Consider the following 15,424-nt stretch of genomic DNA (forward strand, 5'->3'; position numbering starts at 1 on the left):
TGTGCTTTTTGAACAAAATAGAATGTACCTGCAAATTCAAGTCTGCGATTTCACCCCATAGATTTTTGTTTGTGTGTGTATGTGTGAGAGAGAGGGTGGTGGTAGTGGTGGGGGTGTAGTGGAGTGTGTGTGTTTGCACGCGCTTGTGTGCTTTTGAGAAAGAAAGAGTGTGTGTGCTTGAGAGGGAGTGTGTGGGAGTATGTGTGTGTGTGTGAGATCATATCTGAGAGGGTGTGTGTGTGTGTGAATGAGAGAGAGAATGTGTATGTGTCCATGTGTGTGAGAGTGTATGGTGTGGTGGGTCACCTGTAGTGTAACATGAACCCATGATGTCGGTTGAGGCCATCCTCATGGATACCAAACATGGCTGGCGACTCTGCATTGTTGCTAGTCCCGAAATCCATCTTGGAGGATGTTTGTCTGAAAATCCAATGTCCTTGACTGCTGAAGTGCTCCCCCCACTGGGAGGGTACATCCTTGTCTGGCGATTGTTGCACGTTGTCCATACATCCACTGTTGTAGCTTCTGTTTAGGTTTTGCCAATATACCATGCCTCTGGGCATCCATACCTGCAGCATATGAGATAGGTAATGTTAGCCGAGTCACACGAGTGTCTGCCATGCATGGTATCCCCACTTGCATTTTATAAATTTTTACTTTGGAAATAAAACCAGCCTGTCCTCCAGATGAGATACAAACAGCTTTGAAACATGGCCTCATGCCTAAAATGTAGTGTCTGACCTAAAGTGTCACCTTTATTCTGATGAAATCTGAAGTTATCTTGAGGCAGGGCTTTACATATTATTCAATCAAAACTTGCACCTTCATTCTAACTGATTAAAGAATTAATAGCCATATAGGGGGCTCCGAAATAAACCTGTTGGGTTATAAACTGATATCATGTGATTTTTGATGCTGTGAGATACATTTTTTTTCTTGTCTTTTAGTTTATTCCCACTACCTGGATAATACTGTTTGAATCAGTGGCTGTGATCTCTTACTTAATGTTTCTTAATTAGAAGTGAATTTTAAAGGAATTATCAGTGACAGTTCAAATCCAGCCCTCCCAAAATGTCATATTTATATTCATTAAAGATAGTTTAGATGTAGGAAAAAGGATAGGATTTGTTTAAAGCCAAATTTTGAATATGACCCACTCATCTAATCCTCCCTCATGATGGCTGCTCTTGTAATGTAAATCTATACATTAAGTAGTGGAACAAAGTATATTCTACAGAGCAAGTATAAATTTTATTCTCATATAAAAAATTACTTGGAATTATTAACTTTTCTAATTGCTCAGAAGCTGTGAGTTTTAATTGTGTACTCTTTACATGGTAACTAGTTCATTATGATTTTATTTTTTCACTATAAAAAGAATTTATTGAATTTAATGATAAGTTGCTTTCTTTCTTTCAAAATTCATATTGCAACTAAATTGAAGGCTGCTTTTCTCATTTTAATTTAAATTAAGTATAGCTTCCATTTCCTGGTCTTCAGTTAAAATACACGTCCTTATTCATTTCATCATTGAAATTTAACATGTCTTTTTATCTTTGTTGTGATAAGTTGGCCAAACAATTAAATAGAATGCCTATTTACCGTCTTTCATTCGTGAGCGTCTGGTTGTTCCAACCCCCATTCCCTGTTCCTTTCTAGATAATGGGCAGCCAGAACCTCTGGACAAGTAGCAAAAGAGCTAGAAAGAAGGGAAGGAAGTGAGAACTGCAGATTCTGGAGATCAGAATCAAAAGGTGTGGTGCTGGAAAAGCACAGCCAATCATGCAAGATCCAAGGAATTGGAAAGTCGACATTTCGAGCCTAATGCTCAAAACGTCGACACTCCAGCTCCTCAGATGCCATCTGTCTGGCTGTGCTTTTCCAGCACCACATGTTTTGAAGCAAAGAGCTGGAACATACTTATCTTTATCTTTTAAAGCCTTGGCATTCTTCTGAAAAAATATCTCCATATGTCAGTCCCATTTTAATTGACAGGGACAAATTGGTCTGATCTGTCAATTTTTTAACCAAGTTTAAACTATTGTGCACAGCGTCTTATTTTCTTTTCAAGGCAGTTATTAATCAAATCATTTACTGCCAATTAAATTGTTCTTTACATTCTAAATATAATTAAATCCTATTTTTTGTCACAAACCAGACAACAAATGATAGTGTCAACCAGGAATGATGTTTGCAAAATTTTGTTTGCCATGCCTTATCTGTGTAAAATAAAGTAAACGACCACCGAAGCTTAGAAGTGCGCCTTCTGTCACCATTACCCCATCATTCAATCTTGTGTGTTGGTAACAAATGAACATTGATTAGCCTCAAGGTCACTAATACAGATCATTCACTTATAAAAACGATTAAGTGCAACATTAAGCTTCTTAAAATATATTAGTGCATCTTTTTAATAAAGTTAGAAAAACTGAAAATGTTTTAGTTTTAATTAATCTCTAATCCCTATTTAAGTAGTCTGAAGTTTTATTTTGAATTCTGGTTGACATTTGCTTGGGCAAGTGCATTTGTAGCTTGTCCAGTGCATTTTTAATTATGAAATTTCCAATGCAACACATTTGGAGCAGGACTATAGATATATACAGAACTATAGATCAATACTATTTCTAACTGCTGTGCACCAAGTGCTGGCATAGGCACACTGGAACAAATGGCCACCACTTCTGTTAAATTATCTGCAGTCTCTGTTGTGAAAATTATCCAACTAACTTATTTTGATTTTAAGGTGTTTCATTAACCTCTTATCTAAATGTTTCTAACAAAATAAATGTCTTACAAGAAATGAAAATTGGCAGGTGAGTTGTACAGCGACACATGTTTTGCTAAAGACAGGGATTAGAAACCTTATACTGTGTATAAAATGGAACCCAAACATATGGAGTGAACATTTTGGCATTCGTTCCAAGAGATCACACAATGTTGATTCTTTTCCATAGGTGGCAAACGTAACTTTGAACTGAATGTTCAAATGAACAATTTGAGTTTTCTGCAGCATATCTATTTGGCTATTTCAGTATCTCTTTGGATATATCTTAACTGTGAAGCACACAGTAAATGAAATGATCTGAACCTGTTTACCCAAACCTATCATTAAATAGATAATTGAATTGGCTCGTTAGGTCAAACTATTATTCATCATATTCTGAGTGCTAATAGTACAATTTGGAAGCAACTTTCATTTGCTCACTAAACTGACTAGAACTACTTTGAGATGGAGAGTAATGGAGTAGTTGCATGTTTGTATTATTCCTATATATTGATGCTAATAAGTGGAATAACGTTCAGAGATGTCGTTACTGCTCAGTTTAGTTTCCTTTGCTATCTGTAAATTATGAACACTGATTATTTGTATTTTTATATCCTATTTTTAAAAATTAGTAATGTTTTGAGGATCAAGAAAAGAAGTCCTTAATTTGAGAATGAAACTGACTCGACATTATATATAGAAAAACTTGGCAGCATGGTGGCTCAGTGGTTAGCATTGCTGACTCACAGTGCCAGGGACCTGGGTTCAATTCCAGCCTTGGGCGACTGTCTGTGCATATTCTCCAGTTTGCATATTCTCCCCGTGTCTGTATGGGTTTCCTCCACGTGCTCTGGTTTCCTCCCACATTCCAAAGATGTGCAAGTCAGGTGAATTGGCCATGCTAAATTGCCCATAAAGTTAGGTGTATTAGTCAGAGGTGGGTTACTGTTTGGATGGTCGGTGTGGACTTGGGCCAAATGGCCTATTTCCACACTATAGGGAATCTTCTCTTAAAAAAGACTTGTTTGGGTAGAAAGACTGGACTTGTGCACTGGTCACTGAAAGTTAATTTTGGAAAACATACCACAGCTCATTTCTATTGGGACAAAGTCCTTTAAAATGGCAGGAAATATTCACTTAATGAAAACAATTTGCAGGTGTAAGATCAACCTAATTGTGAGGGACAGGGGTTTATGGATGAATCAAATGTGCCTTAATGTAAGGCAAGTAAGCTTTACGTAAACACAGTTTCTGATATTTATATTTTTGTGTGTATTTTTTTTCTTCAGGTCAACCATACTTCATTTAGCTTAGGGCAAGCGAATTCAAATGCAACTTGGGTGACGAAGATGTGTGATGCAAAGGCACCTGAAGGTGAGTTGATGCAATTTCTTGCAAATTAATGTTCAATCTTCCTTTTATCAGATAGACCTGTAGAGTTTATATTAAAGCCAAAACACCATGTATAGCTTTGCAAGTAATATGTTTTGAGAGCTGGCAAATTTTGCAATTTGACTAAAACTGTCATTCGTAAACATTTTCTGTCTAATGTTAAAAAATGTGCATTTTTGCTATTTATGTCAGGATCTAATAGTTGATTTATTAGATGACCAGCCATGGTGCATTGTTGTGTAGCCGTTGCTATGGTGGTTCATAATCATTTCTTACCAGTGCCATTCTGCTGCAAAGCTCAGTTGGTGTGTCCAACATGGTTACACTGCTGAGTATCAGATTGTAGCCAGTGAATCTCTAACATTGGTTATCTTTTATCAATCCCATGCATACTTTTGGTGCTTCCTGAGAATCTGTCTACGGCCACTTAATCCACTGACAATGGCCAGCTTCCCATGCCATTAACTCTGCAATTTCAAATAAACCAGTGTTGTGTGATTTTTGATTCTGTGTAAATGTATATTGTTTTTTCTTGTCTCAATTTATTCCCAGTAACTGATGTAATTTGAAGGGGAGTTTGAAGAGAAAACTGTTCTCATGCTGATGATGTTCCTGTGGTAGAGTTCACATAGACTAACAAAGTAAATCTGGCAGGTGACAGTGCGTCATGTAGATAGTGCATGCTGTGGATACACTGCTTTGATAACAAGTATGGATATTCAGCCAATGAGCAGTGGTGCCACTTAATTCCTTTCTGCTAAATTTCTTGAATTTACAGGCTGTTTAGTGTGTTTCATTTCAATCTAATTTCTAGAAAGTTAAGCGGTTTTGAAAGATAAAAAGGTGAGTTACTTGTTTTAATAATAGTATCTATATGGGGGGACCAATTAACCTCTAGTAACTTTACATGACCATTAAATGTGATGGGGCCTAGTGAGGGTGCCATTTAGAGGTTACAATAGTGGTCATTATATGTTATTGGAATTAGATTTTATTGTCACATGTACTCAAGTACAAGGACACTGGAGTTCAGTGAAAAGTGTACAAAGTCACCATTTCCGCTGCCGTCTCAGATTCAAAGGTACCTAGAGTGGCATGGTGGCTCAGTAGTTAGCACTGCTGCCTCACAGCACCAGGGTCCCAGGTTCATTTCCAGCCTCAGACTGTCTGTGTGGAGTTTGCACATTCTCCCCATGTCTGCGTGGGTTTCCTCCGGGTGCTCCGGTTTCCTCCCACGGTCCAAAGATGAATTGACCATGCTCAATTGCCCATAGTGCTAGGTGCATTAGTCAGAGGGAAATGGGTCTGGGTGGGTTACTCTTTGGAGGGTCAGTGTGGACTGGTTGGGCCGAAGGGCCTGTTTCCACACTGTAGGGAATCTAATCTGTCTAAAAAAATATTAGATATAAAGTAGAAAATATTGCAATGTTAAAAGTTCAACGTTGCAGTTATTCTTAAGTGCTTAGCCGTGGACCTGGATGTAGGTTATTTCACCCTGAAGTAGAGACAACACCAGCAGGAAGCAGTTGGCCAGCCTTGAGTCCCTTTGCCATGCTATCCGGCACCAGTTTCCTTCTACTGACTACGTCATCACCACAAGTCTGCACAGGGCCGATCTTGGGAATGCAACTGCTGCTGAACCTGTTTGGGCCCAAACTGACCTTCCTGTGCCACTGCCAGGAACACACTCTCTCCTCCCTCTGCTAATGCTGCTGCCGCCAGGAGCACAAACTTGACTCCCTCCATCACCGCCGCTGGGAAGAAGCATTGCATCAGACCCACTGGACACCTTGAAGCAGCTGAGCACTCCACAGAAGGTAAGGAAAGAAAACACACTGGAGAAAGAAAGAAAAGTAAAAGCGTATGGAGCAGACGACCTCTGGGTAGGAGCTCGTACATTGTGCTCCTTGCTACCATCTTGAACAGTGGCCTATCCTGGATAGTGCCCAAGAAATGTGTTACATTTTGAACTATGATGGCATTTAAGTTTAATCTTTTGGTAAAGGGTACAAGGACAATAAGAAGTTAAAATGCTCGTGATCTACTTCTAATAGTCTAAATAATAATGAATTCAATCACAATTGTTTTTGTGGTATGTAAGAAGTTCTTTTCTTGCTATGAATTGAGAGGGATACAAATGAGTGGAAACATATCGCCAGGTAACTGATCTGTATTTCCAATTCATGCTATATGCCTTATTAGTTCAAATCAGCAAAATCCACTGATCTCCGACTTCAGAATTTCAAAAGAGTTAGAGTCCACAGCTTTTTTGTGTGTGTGTGAGAAGAGAGATCAGATCTTTAATAATTGGCTTCCTGTTTTCATGCCTGAATGACCTAGGTCAGCTTTTTGAATTGTTCACAAAGCCTGCATTAGACAAAATAGTTTCTTTATATCTACCCTATCTAATTCCTCTAGCTTTTCATACACCTTCATTATATCATCTTTAAATTTTTTAAACTGAAAAGGATCACAATTGTAACCTGTCTATGCATTTTAACTCTTCAAGTCTCAGTACTGTTTGATGTACTCGCATTACACTCCCCCCAAAGCTATATTTCATATGGTAGACTGCCTATAACTGAAGGTTTTACTCCAGATGGGGTCAGACTAAAACTCCACATCATTGAAACATCACTTCTTTCTCTTTGTGTTCCACTCTCTGGGACAGTCAGCCCTCCATAGGTCTCTTGTCATTGGCCTGCCTGTCACTATTTCAAATGGGCTCAGATCTGTCATTTTATTGAGTAGCCCTGATGCTGCACAGAACTATTGGTACAGTCTGGGACCAGAGCATTCCCTCCTGGTGGTATTTAGAGCAGTCACTGTTTCAGGGTCTGATTCATTCTTTCCACCTGCCCTGATGATTTTGTGTGATAAGGACAGTGAAAGTTCCAATTAATCTCAACAGCTGGCAACTTCTTGACATACTGTTCCCATAAAATGGGATCCCTGGTTTGAATCAATGCCCTGGCAGATCATGCAGCCGAAAGTGCCACCTCCAATCATTCCGCCCACTGGAGTATATAGTCCTTACACAGTACTTTGGCTGTGTGATTGGCTGTGGCTTTCCTTGGGAAACAGTTTCCACCCACTTGGAAAACTTGTCCACAATTGCCAGGGCTTCTGAATAGCCTTGACAGCATGGGAGTGAGAAATAATCAACCTGCAAGTGCTGGAATGCAGTGGCACTTTCAGTTGGGGAACTTGCACTTTGGTTCCAGGGTTGTTCTGGCAAGTGAGGCGACAGTCCTGTAGCACTTGGGCAAATGTTTTGCAACCTTGTCCCCACTAGCTGTGCTGGAACTGGGCTGTCATTTGTTCTGGTCCCAAATGTCCCCATGTGTTCGGTACAGCATCACAGTAGTGGGCGCAGCCGATGGATTTGATTCCCGATGTCTCCAAACTCCATCTTAACATAGTCTATGTCCATTTTCAATCCATTCCCATTTCTCTTCCTGGGAACGTTTGTTCTTCATTGTTTGCAGATTTTGGTTTGCTGTCCCCATGTTGAGCTGGAAAATGTGCACTTGAGGCTCATGGCAGGAATGATTGGAGGTGGCACTTTCGGCTGCATGATCTGCCAGGGCATTACCCTGGCCTTCCATCATGTTACCTTTAGTGTAGGCTTTGCAGTTTAATATGGCCACTTCTTTGGCTAGCTGGACAGCTTCCAACAAGTCCTTGACTTTTTTCCCATTTCTAATGGGGTTCCTGCAGCTGTTAGGAATCCACGCTGTTTTCATAGTTGTATAAAGTTGTAGTCAACTCCAAAAGCATAGGAGTCCATACAAATGTTGGCAGACTTATCCTGTGCTATTCTGCATGCTTCAGTCGGAAACCGTAATTCTGCTTCCTGTGCCGATGCTCGTGGGGGTGGGGGGATGTGGTGGGGGAGGGGCAGGCTTCCTGATGCCATATTGATGTGGAGTGTGGTGACAGCCCATTGGGCCTCATATAGCCCTCCTTTACGTGGTCAAGCAAAGTTTCCCGTTATTGGCGATGCCTAATGCTGGCGTGGAACAAAGTACTTTCCTTAGGTCCTGGAAGCCTTCTTCCTGTTCCCTTGTCAGTACAATCTGTTCTTTTGAGTCCTGTTTCCTTTTCAAGATGTTTGTCAAAAGTTGGGCTGTGAATTAACCCAGCATCAATTAAAGTTATGCAGACCCAGGAAAGCCCTCAGTTCTCAGAATGTAATGGCCTGTTTGGTTGCGTGTATGGCTGCAGTCTGGCTTTGGGTGATTTCCCTTTTCCCATGGGAGATTTTTTTGCCCTAGATAGATGACCTCTTTCTGAGCGATCTGAGCCTTTTCAATACTGGCCTCATAACCTTTTTGTTGTAGGTGGTCCAAAAGGCACTCAGTGTCCAGGTCGCCTGCCCTCCTGTTCTGTAACTTCTTCTGTGGATTTTTGATAGCAAGCTGTGACTTTTGTCCAATCGGTCTTATGCAAGCTATACCCTGTAACCACATGTATCTCTTGCTGTCCAGCCAGCTTGCAGCTCCTGCTCATACTCTCCAAGAGCACCTTTGATTGCCTCATGGAGGAGGTGTTCTTCTCTATTGGTAACAATCACATTCAGAATTTGTACCCTGTCCTGGGGATGGAACATATCCCCTTAACCAGTCTAAGCTTTCCCATGTCTTCACCCTGTCTTTGGGTGAGGCATTTCTTTAGACCATCTGTGTGCATTTCAATCTGTAGTACCAGAACATCCACCTCAAAGCTGTCCACTAATCTCTGCCTGCCCATTTTTTTCTGTCTTTACTTTCCTGGTTTTAAGGGGTTGTAAAAATGATACTGAGGATATACAGTCCTCATCACATTCACCGCTAGAGTCCCTCAGTTTCCCAAGGGCAATAGCTTGGTTTGTCCGAATCACCACCTGGATATCTCGGGTGGTCGGGTACAAATTCTCTTTGAGCTTGGAAACCAGGGATGAAACTGATAGGACTGTTATCTCGTCCTTGTTCTGTTGCTCCTGATTTTTATGGAGAGCTGTTTCCTGTTTGGATCTAACTTTCTGCAGCTGTTCATGCCCTGCTTTTAACTGCTCTTTAAGTTGGGTTACTTTACAATCATGGGCAGATCGAGACATGACTTCACTTCTCTGATGAATTTGTCCCATTAGTGCAAGGGACCATTTAACTCAGTCTTTACTTTTCTGTCAGGTGGTTTTCCCCAGACCCACCTCATATCATCTAGGGTCCTTTGTCCTTGGGCATATTATATTCCTGCTCGATTTTGGTGAGTGTGTTCCCTAACGCAAACTGTACCTCAAGGTAATTCTGCAACTGCCACAGCATTTCTTCCTCCTTTATGTCAGGAGAGGCTAGCCTGTTTCTTAACATCATAGGCAGTTTCCCTATGTCATTCATGATCACCCTAATCCACGTGTCATGGTCAATTTCCTGCCATAGACGATGTTAGCTGAACTGAGGTCTGGACATGGGTGATTCGAAACAAAATAGCCAACTCACAAAAGATTCTGGATTGCATCCAGAGACTAGATCACAATTCTAAGAAGGAAGCTTCTTACCCTCAAAGAACTGTCAGTGATCGCTCAGTTTAGACGGTGTCCCCAGCGATCCTGCCCAATTGCGCCAAGTTGTGGGATTGTGTTCAAATAATGACCGAAATCTTTGAGTGGCGAAAATAGCCTCTTTATTCAGAAACTACAAATAGCAAAGTTCGAGGTGACAGTAGAGTCTTGAAATACAGTTCTTACATATTTTAAAACTTCATTACTATGGTGTTACATTGTTTTATCTATAATACATAAAGGTTTGAGGGGCTTCTGTTCTGGGAGACAGAAGATCTATTAAAACATGTGCTAAGTGCTGGCTATTACTTCTGATGGGATTAAGAGTGTCTCTCCAATCTGCTTGCATAATTAAGAGGTTTTAGTGTTTTGTCTTTTAGGTTAGTAAATGTTAATATAAATACTAGGCCTATCTGCTCAAAATAAGTTGGAAATTGTACCTGTACTTAATAAGAGAATAAAGGATATTGAACTGATGACTGCAGCTGGGTTGTGAGATTTGTTTACTATTTGCCAGTGTGAGTTTCATTCATTCATGCAATTTCGCTGACAGTTTCTTAAAGGGATAACAGCCCAGTTAAAAAGTATTTAACAAGTACATATTAATTGGGGAAACTTTGTTGCATTCTGCAATTTATTCAGGTCTGGGAGATGGTTGGAAGGACTGATTAGTCTTATAATATTTTATGGAGACTTGCTGGGAATGGAATTGTTCTGTACGCTACGCTTATTCAGAGGTAGCAAGGGCTGATAAGATGTGAAAATGCAGTAATGGGTTTGAAAGGATTGTTTTGAATAGAAAGGGTTGTTTTAAATTTGGTCTGTTTTATGATAGTAAAATATATTAAGATTTGCAGTTTAGTGAACGAAAGAATGAATGAAACCGTGTTATAGTAGGGAGTTATGAATGAATGAAATGGGAACGCAGTGTTCACTTGTGAGTGGGTTAGTAAAGGGAGTTATGAATGAATAGACATAAAGCGTTTGTGAGTGGCTTAGTGAAGGAACCTAGAATACAATATCTCACAAGTGACTAACATTCTATTAAATATTTTGATATCAATAGACAAGCTTTTTGTGACTTCTATATCTGAACACTAAATAGACCAGTAAAATGGTTTAAATAGTACTTACGCAACTGAAACCAATTATTCAGCCCAATAATCTGTGGTGCGTTTTGTGTTCCACACAAGCCTCCCCTTGTCTACATTATAAGTCCTAACTCCTTCTTCAGATTCATTTCAAATTATCCTATGTTGTTTATTTCAACAATTCCGTGTGTCCTAAGTTCTAACTAAATAAGTTTCTTCTGAATTTTTAAATTAGATTGATTATTGACTATCTTACTTTTATCCCTTCTAATTTTAGATTTCTCCACAAGTAAAAACATGCCAATGTCTAGCCCATCGAATCATTTTCTAAACTTAAACACCTCTCCTAGTTCACCCCAACTCATCACTTTTCTATTCAAAAGTCTGTTTAGTCTTGCCGGACAATTGTTACCATTTTGTTCTTTTAACATTTTTAATGTTTTATTCCTTGGTTGTGTGTTTTTATGGCCTTGTTAGCCTGCAATGCTGCTTTCTACGCTTTGTTTATCCCTGATCTTAGGTCTGACGGCATCCCCCTATATTTAAATTTTTACTCCATTTTCGGAGAACTGTGAACCTTTACTCCAAGATTCCTTTGTATCACTACATTCCTTAAAGTCCTACCATTCACCATGAAACTCTTACCTTGATTTGACTTTCCAAAATGCAAGACCTCACACTTATCGATATGAAACTCCATTTGCCGTTCCTTGGCCCACTTCCTCAGCTGATCAAGGTCCTGCTGCAATTTCTGATAACCTTCTCAATGCCCACAATGCTGTCTATTTTACTGTCATCACCAAATTTACTAATCATGCCTTGTACATTCTCATCCACATCACTGAGATAGATGGCAAACCGTAATAGGCCCAGCAACAATTCTTGAGGCACTCCACTAATCACAGACCTCCAGTCTGACAAGCATCTTTTCACTATTATTCTCTGCTTCCTATCATTAAGCCAATTTTGTATCCAATTCGCCAGTTTGCCCTAAATTCCATGCAATCTAACCTAGAACAGCTTACCATGTGGAACCTTATCAAAGGTCTTACTGAAATCCATGTAGACTACATCTACTGCCCTGCTCTTATTAACCTTCCTGGTCACTTCATCAAAGAGCTCTAATAAATCTGTGAGGCATGACCTCCCACTCACAAAGCTATGCTGACTACACCTATCAAGATCTGTCTTTCCAAATGCATGTGTTTTTCATCTCTCAGAATCTTCTCAAGTGACCTACCCACCACAGATGTTAAGCTTACTGGTCTTTAGTTCTCAGGTTTTTCTTTGCAGCCATTTTTCACTAATGGCACAACATTCGTTAGCCTCCAGTCTTCCAGGGCCTCATTCATGGCTAACAATGATGCAAAAATATCAGCCAGGTTAAAATGGATGGAAATAATGAGAGATTATTTTGCTTTGTTGTGATTCTGTTTGCCGAGCTGGGAGTTTTTGTTTTGTCCCCTTTCTAGGTGACATCCACAGTGCTTGGGAGCCTCCTGTGAAGGGCTTCTGTGATGTTTCCTCCGGCATTTATAGTGGCTTGCCTCTGCCGCTTCCGGTTGTCAGTTGCTATCCGCTGCAATGGTCGGTATATTGGGTCCACGTCGATATGTTTGTTGATAGAATCAGTGGATGAGTGATCGACCAAACATATCGACCTGGACCCAATATACCGGCCACTGCAGCGGACAACAACTGACAACCGGAAGCGGCAGAGACAAGCCACTATAAATGCCGGAGGAAACATCACAGAAGCGCTTCACAGGAGGCTCCCAAGCACTGAGGATGTCACCTAGAAAGGGGACAAAACGTTTGCAACAAAAACTCCCAGCTCGGCGAACAGAACCACAACAACGAGCACCTGAGCTACAAATCTTCTCCCAAACTTTGAATTATTTTGCTTTACAACCAGGCAAGGCATTCATTGATTTGGAGAAGCACTGTGTGTTATTTTGGATTGTTAAGCAAAGTTTGATTGCTTACATAAATCTCAGCATAACTGTTACCGTTGTCAAGGGCACAGGTTAGAACTCCACAGCACTATGAATATTTTTAACTTACACTTTCAAAATAGGTATCTCAGGAATAAAAGAATGACTAGAGTAAGATTAGGGCCAAAGAAAGACACTAGTGGGAAGCTATGTGTGTAGTCAGAGGAGATAGGGGAAGTGCTAAATGAATATTTTTCATCAGTATTCACACTAGAAAAACAAAATGTTGGCAAGGAGAATACTGAGATACAGGCTACTAGATTAGATGGGATTGAGGTCCACAAGGAGGGCATGTTAGCAATACTGGAAAGTGGAAAAATAGATAAGTCCCCTGGGCGGGATGGGATTTATCCTAGGATTCTCTGAGAAGCCAGAGAGATTGCTGAGTCTTTGGTTTTGATCTTTGTGTCGTCATTGTCTGCAGGAATAGTGCCAGAAGACTGGAGTTTAGCAAATGTTGCTCCCTTGTTCAAGAAGGGGAGTAGAGACAATCCTAGTAATTATAGTCATGATTTGGACCTGGTAATTATAGACCAGTGAACCTTCCTTCGGTTGTGGGTAAAGTGTTGGAAACGGTTATAATTTATAATCATCTAGAAAGGAGTAAGTTGATTAGAGATAGGGTAAGTTGTGCCTCACAAACCTTACTGAGTTCTTTGATAAGGTGACCAACAGGTAGATGAGTGTAAAGCAGTTGATGTGGTGTATATGGATTTCAGTAAGGCGTTTGATAAGGTTCCCCATGGTAGACTATTGCTCAAAATACAGTGGCATGTGATTGAGGATGATTTAACAGTTTGCATTGGAGACTGGCTACCTGAAAGAAGACAGGGTGGTGGTTGATGGGAAATTTTCATCCTGGAGTTCAGTTACTAGTAGTGTACTGCAAGGATCTCTTTTGGGTCCACTGCTTTTTGGATTTTTATAAATGATCTGGATGAGGGCACAGAGGGATGGGTTAGTAAATTTTCAGATGACACTAAGGTTGATAGAGTTGTGGATAGTGTGGAAGGATGTTGTACGTTACAGAGGTAAGCTGCAGAACTAGTCTGAGAGGTGACAAATGGAGTTTAATGTGGAAAAGTGTGAGATGATTCACTTTGGAAGGAGCAACAGGAATAAAGAGTACTGGCTAATGGTAAGATGATTGGTAGTGTGGATGCGCAGAGCGATCTCGGCATCAGTGTACATAGATCCCTGAAAGTTGCCAGCCAGGTTGATAAGGTTGTTAGGAAGGCATACGGTGTGTTACTTTTTATTAGTCAAGGGATTTAGTTTCGGAACCATAAAGCCATGCTGCAGCTATACAAAACTCTAGTGCGGTCACACTTAGAGTACTGCATACAGTTCTGGTCACCGCATTATAGGAAGGATATGGAAGCTTTGGAGAGGTTTAAGAGGGGATTTACTAGGATATTGCTTTGTATGGAGGGACAGTCTTACGAGGAAAGGCTGAGGGACTTGAGGCTGTTTTCGTTGGAGAGAACAAGGTTGAGAGGTGACTTAAATGAGACATATAAGATAATCAGAGGGTTAGACAGGGTGGACAGTGAGAGCCTTGTTCCTCGGATAGTGTTGGCTAGTCCAAGGGGACATAGATTGAGGGGTGATAGATATAGCTGAAAATGTGTTGGTGGAAAAGCGCAGCAGGTCAGACAGCATCCAAGGAACAGGGGATTCGACGTTTCGGGCATAAGCCCTTCTTCAGGAAGAAGAAGGGCTTATGCCTGAAACATCGAATCCCCTGTTCCTTGGATGCTGCCTGACCTGCTGCGCTTTTCCAACAACACATTTTCAGCTCTGATCTCCAGCATCTGCAGACCTCACTTTCTCCTGGGTGATAGATATAGGACAGATGTCAGAGGTAGTTTCTTTACTCAGAGAGTAGTAGGGGCGTGGAGCATACTGCCTGCAGCGGTAGTAGACTTGCCAACTTTAAGAACATTTAAATGTCATTGAGTAGACATATGGAAGAAAATGGAATAGTAGCAATCTCAATGGACTCTAGGGATTTTATGATACACACTTAGTGCAAAGCTTTGAGTGCAATTGTTTTCTTTACTTTTAAATGCTGTGACATGGATTTTCTGATAATCTGCTAGTTGTATTCTAGCACAGATGGGATTTGCTAATGGAAAATTTCTATCCTGGCAAATTCTGAAGATATTGTCCAGGAAATTGGTAATGATAAGGCAATAGTCACTCAGTCTTTAGCTAACTACAAGAAACATGGCTAACGTGTGCAACATTTGATATTAAATTGGACCCATATACATAAAACATTGGCCATTTTAATGATCATCTTCTTCAAAAACACTGTTCACTGCTATTTTATAAAAATACAATTGTTCCAGTAGTCATCTACATGCCCATGTTAATCACATCTGGACTGGTGAACCTTGGGCACAATCATGAAAATAGCTTTCAATGGGAGGTTATTTGATGACACTACACACTCAAACAAGGTGTCATCAAATTAACTCCCATAAAAGCTACTTTCATGATTATCTCAACTTAGTTGTTATGAACTGTTTCCCCATGCCATAGTTGTTGACTGTCTTCTCTCTTTTCCAGTCAACTTAGGGTACCCAGGACTTAGTTTTCACTCTTATCATGTTCCTTGTTCACAACTGAAAACAAA

At 40.4% G+C, this 15,424-nt stretch overlaps 1 protein-coding gene across 2 annotated transcripts in view; it reads left to right on the forward strand.

Moving 5' to 3' along the window:
* Positions 1-15,424, forward strand: part of lmbrd1 (LMBR1 domain containing 1) — a 282,689-nt gene that overhangs the window by 227,233 nt on the left and 40,032 nt on the right. For both annotated transcript variants that reach the window (XM_060821284.1, XM_060821285.1), the window contains one exon: positions 4,054-4,138. In XM_060821284.1, coding sequence (XP_060677267.1) covers positions 4,054-4,138 — 85 coding nt within the window. The remainder of the gene's footprint in view (positions 1-4,053; positions 4,139-15,424) is intronic.

Source organism: Hemiscyllium ocellatum, chromosome 3, assembly GCF_020745735.1.
Source record: "Hemiscyllium ocellatum isolate sHemOce1 chromosome 3, sHemOce1.pat.X.cur, whole genome shotgun sequence".
Taxonomy (NCBI): domain Eukaryota; kingdom Metazoa; phylum Chordata; class Chondrichthyes; order Orectolobiformes; family Hemiscylliidae; genus Hemiscyllium; species Hemiscyllium ocellatum.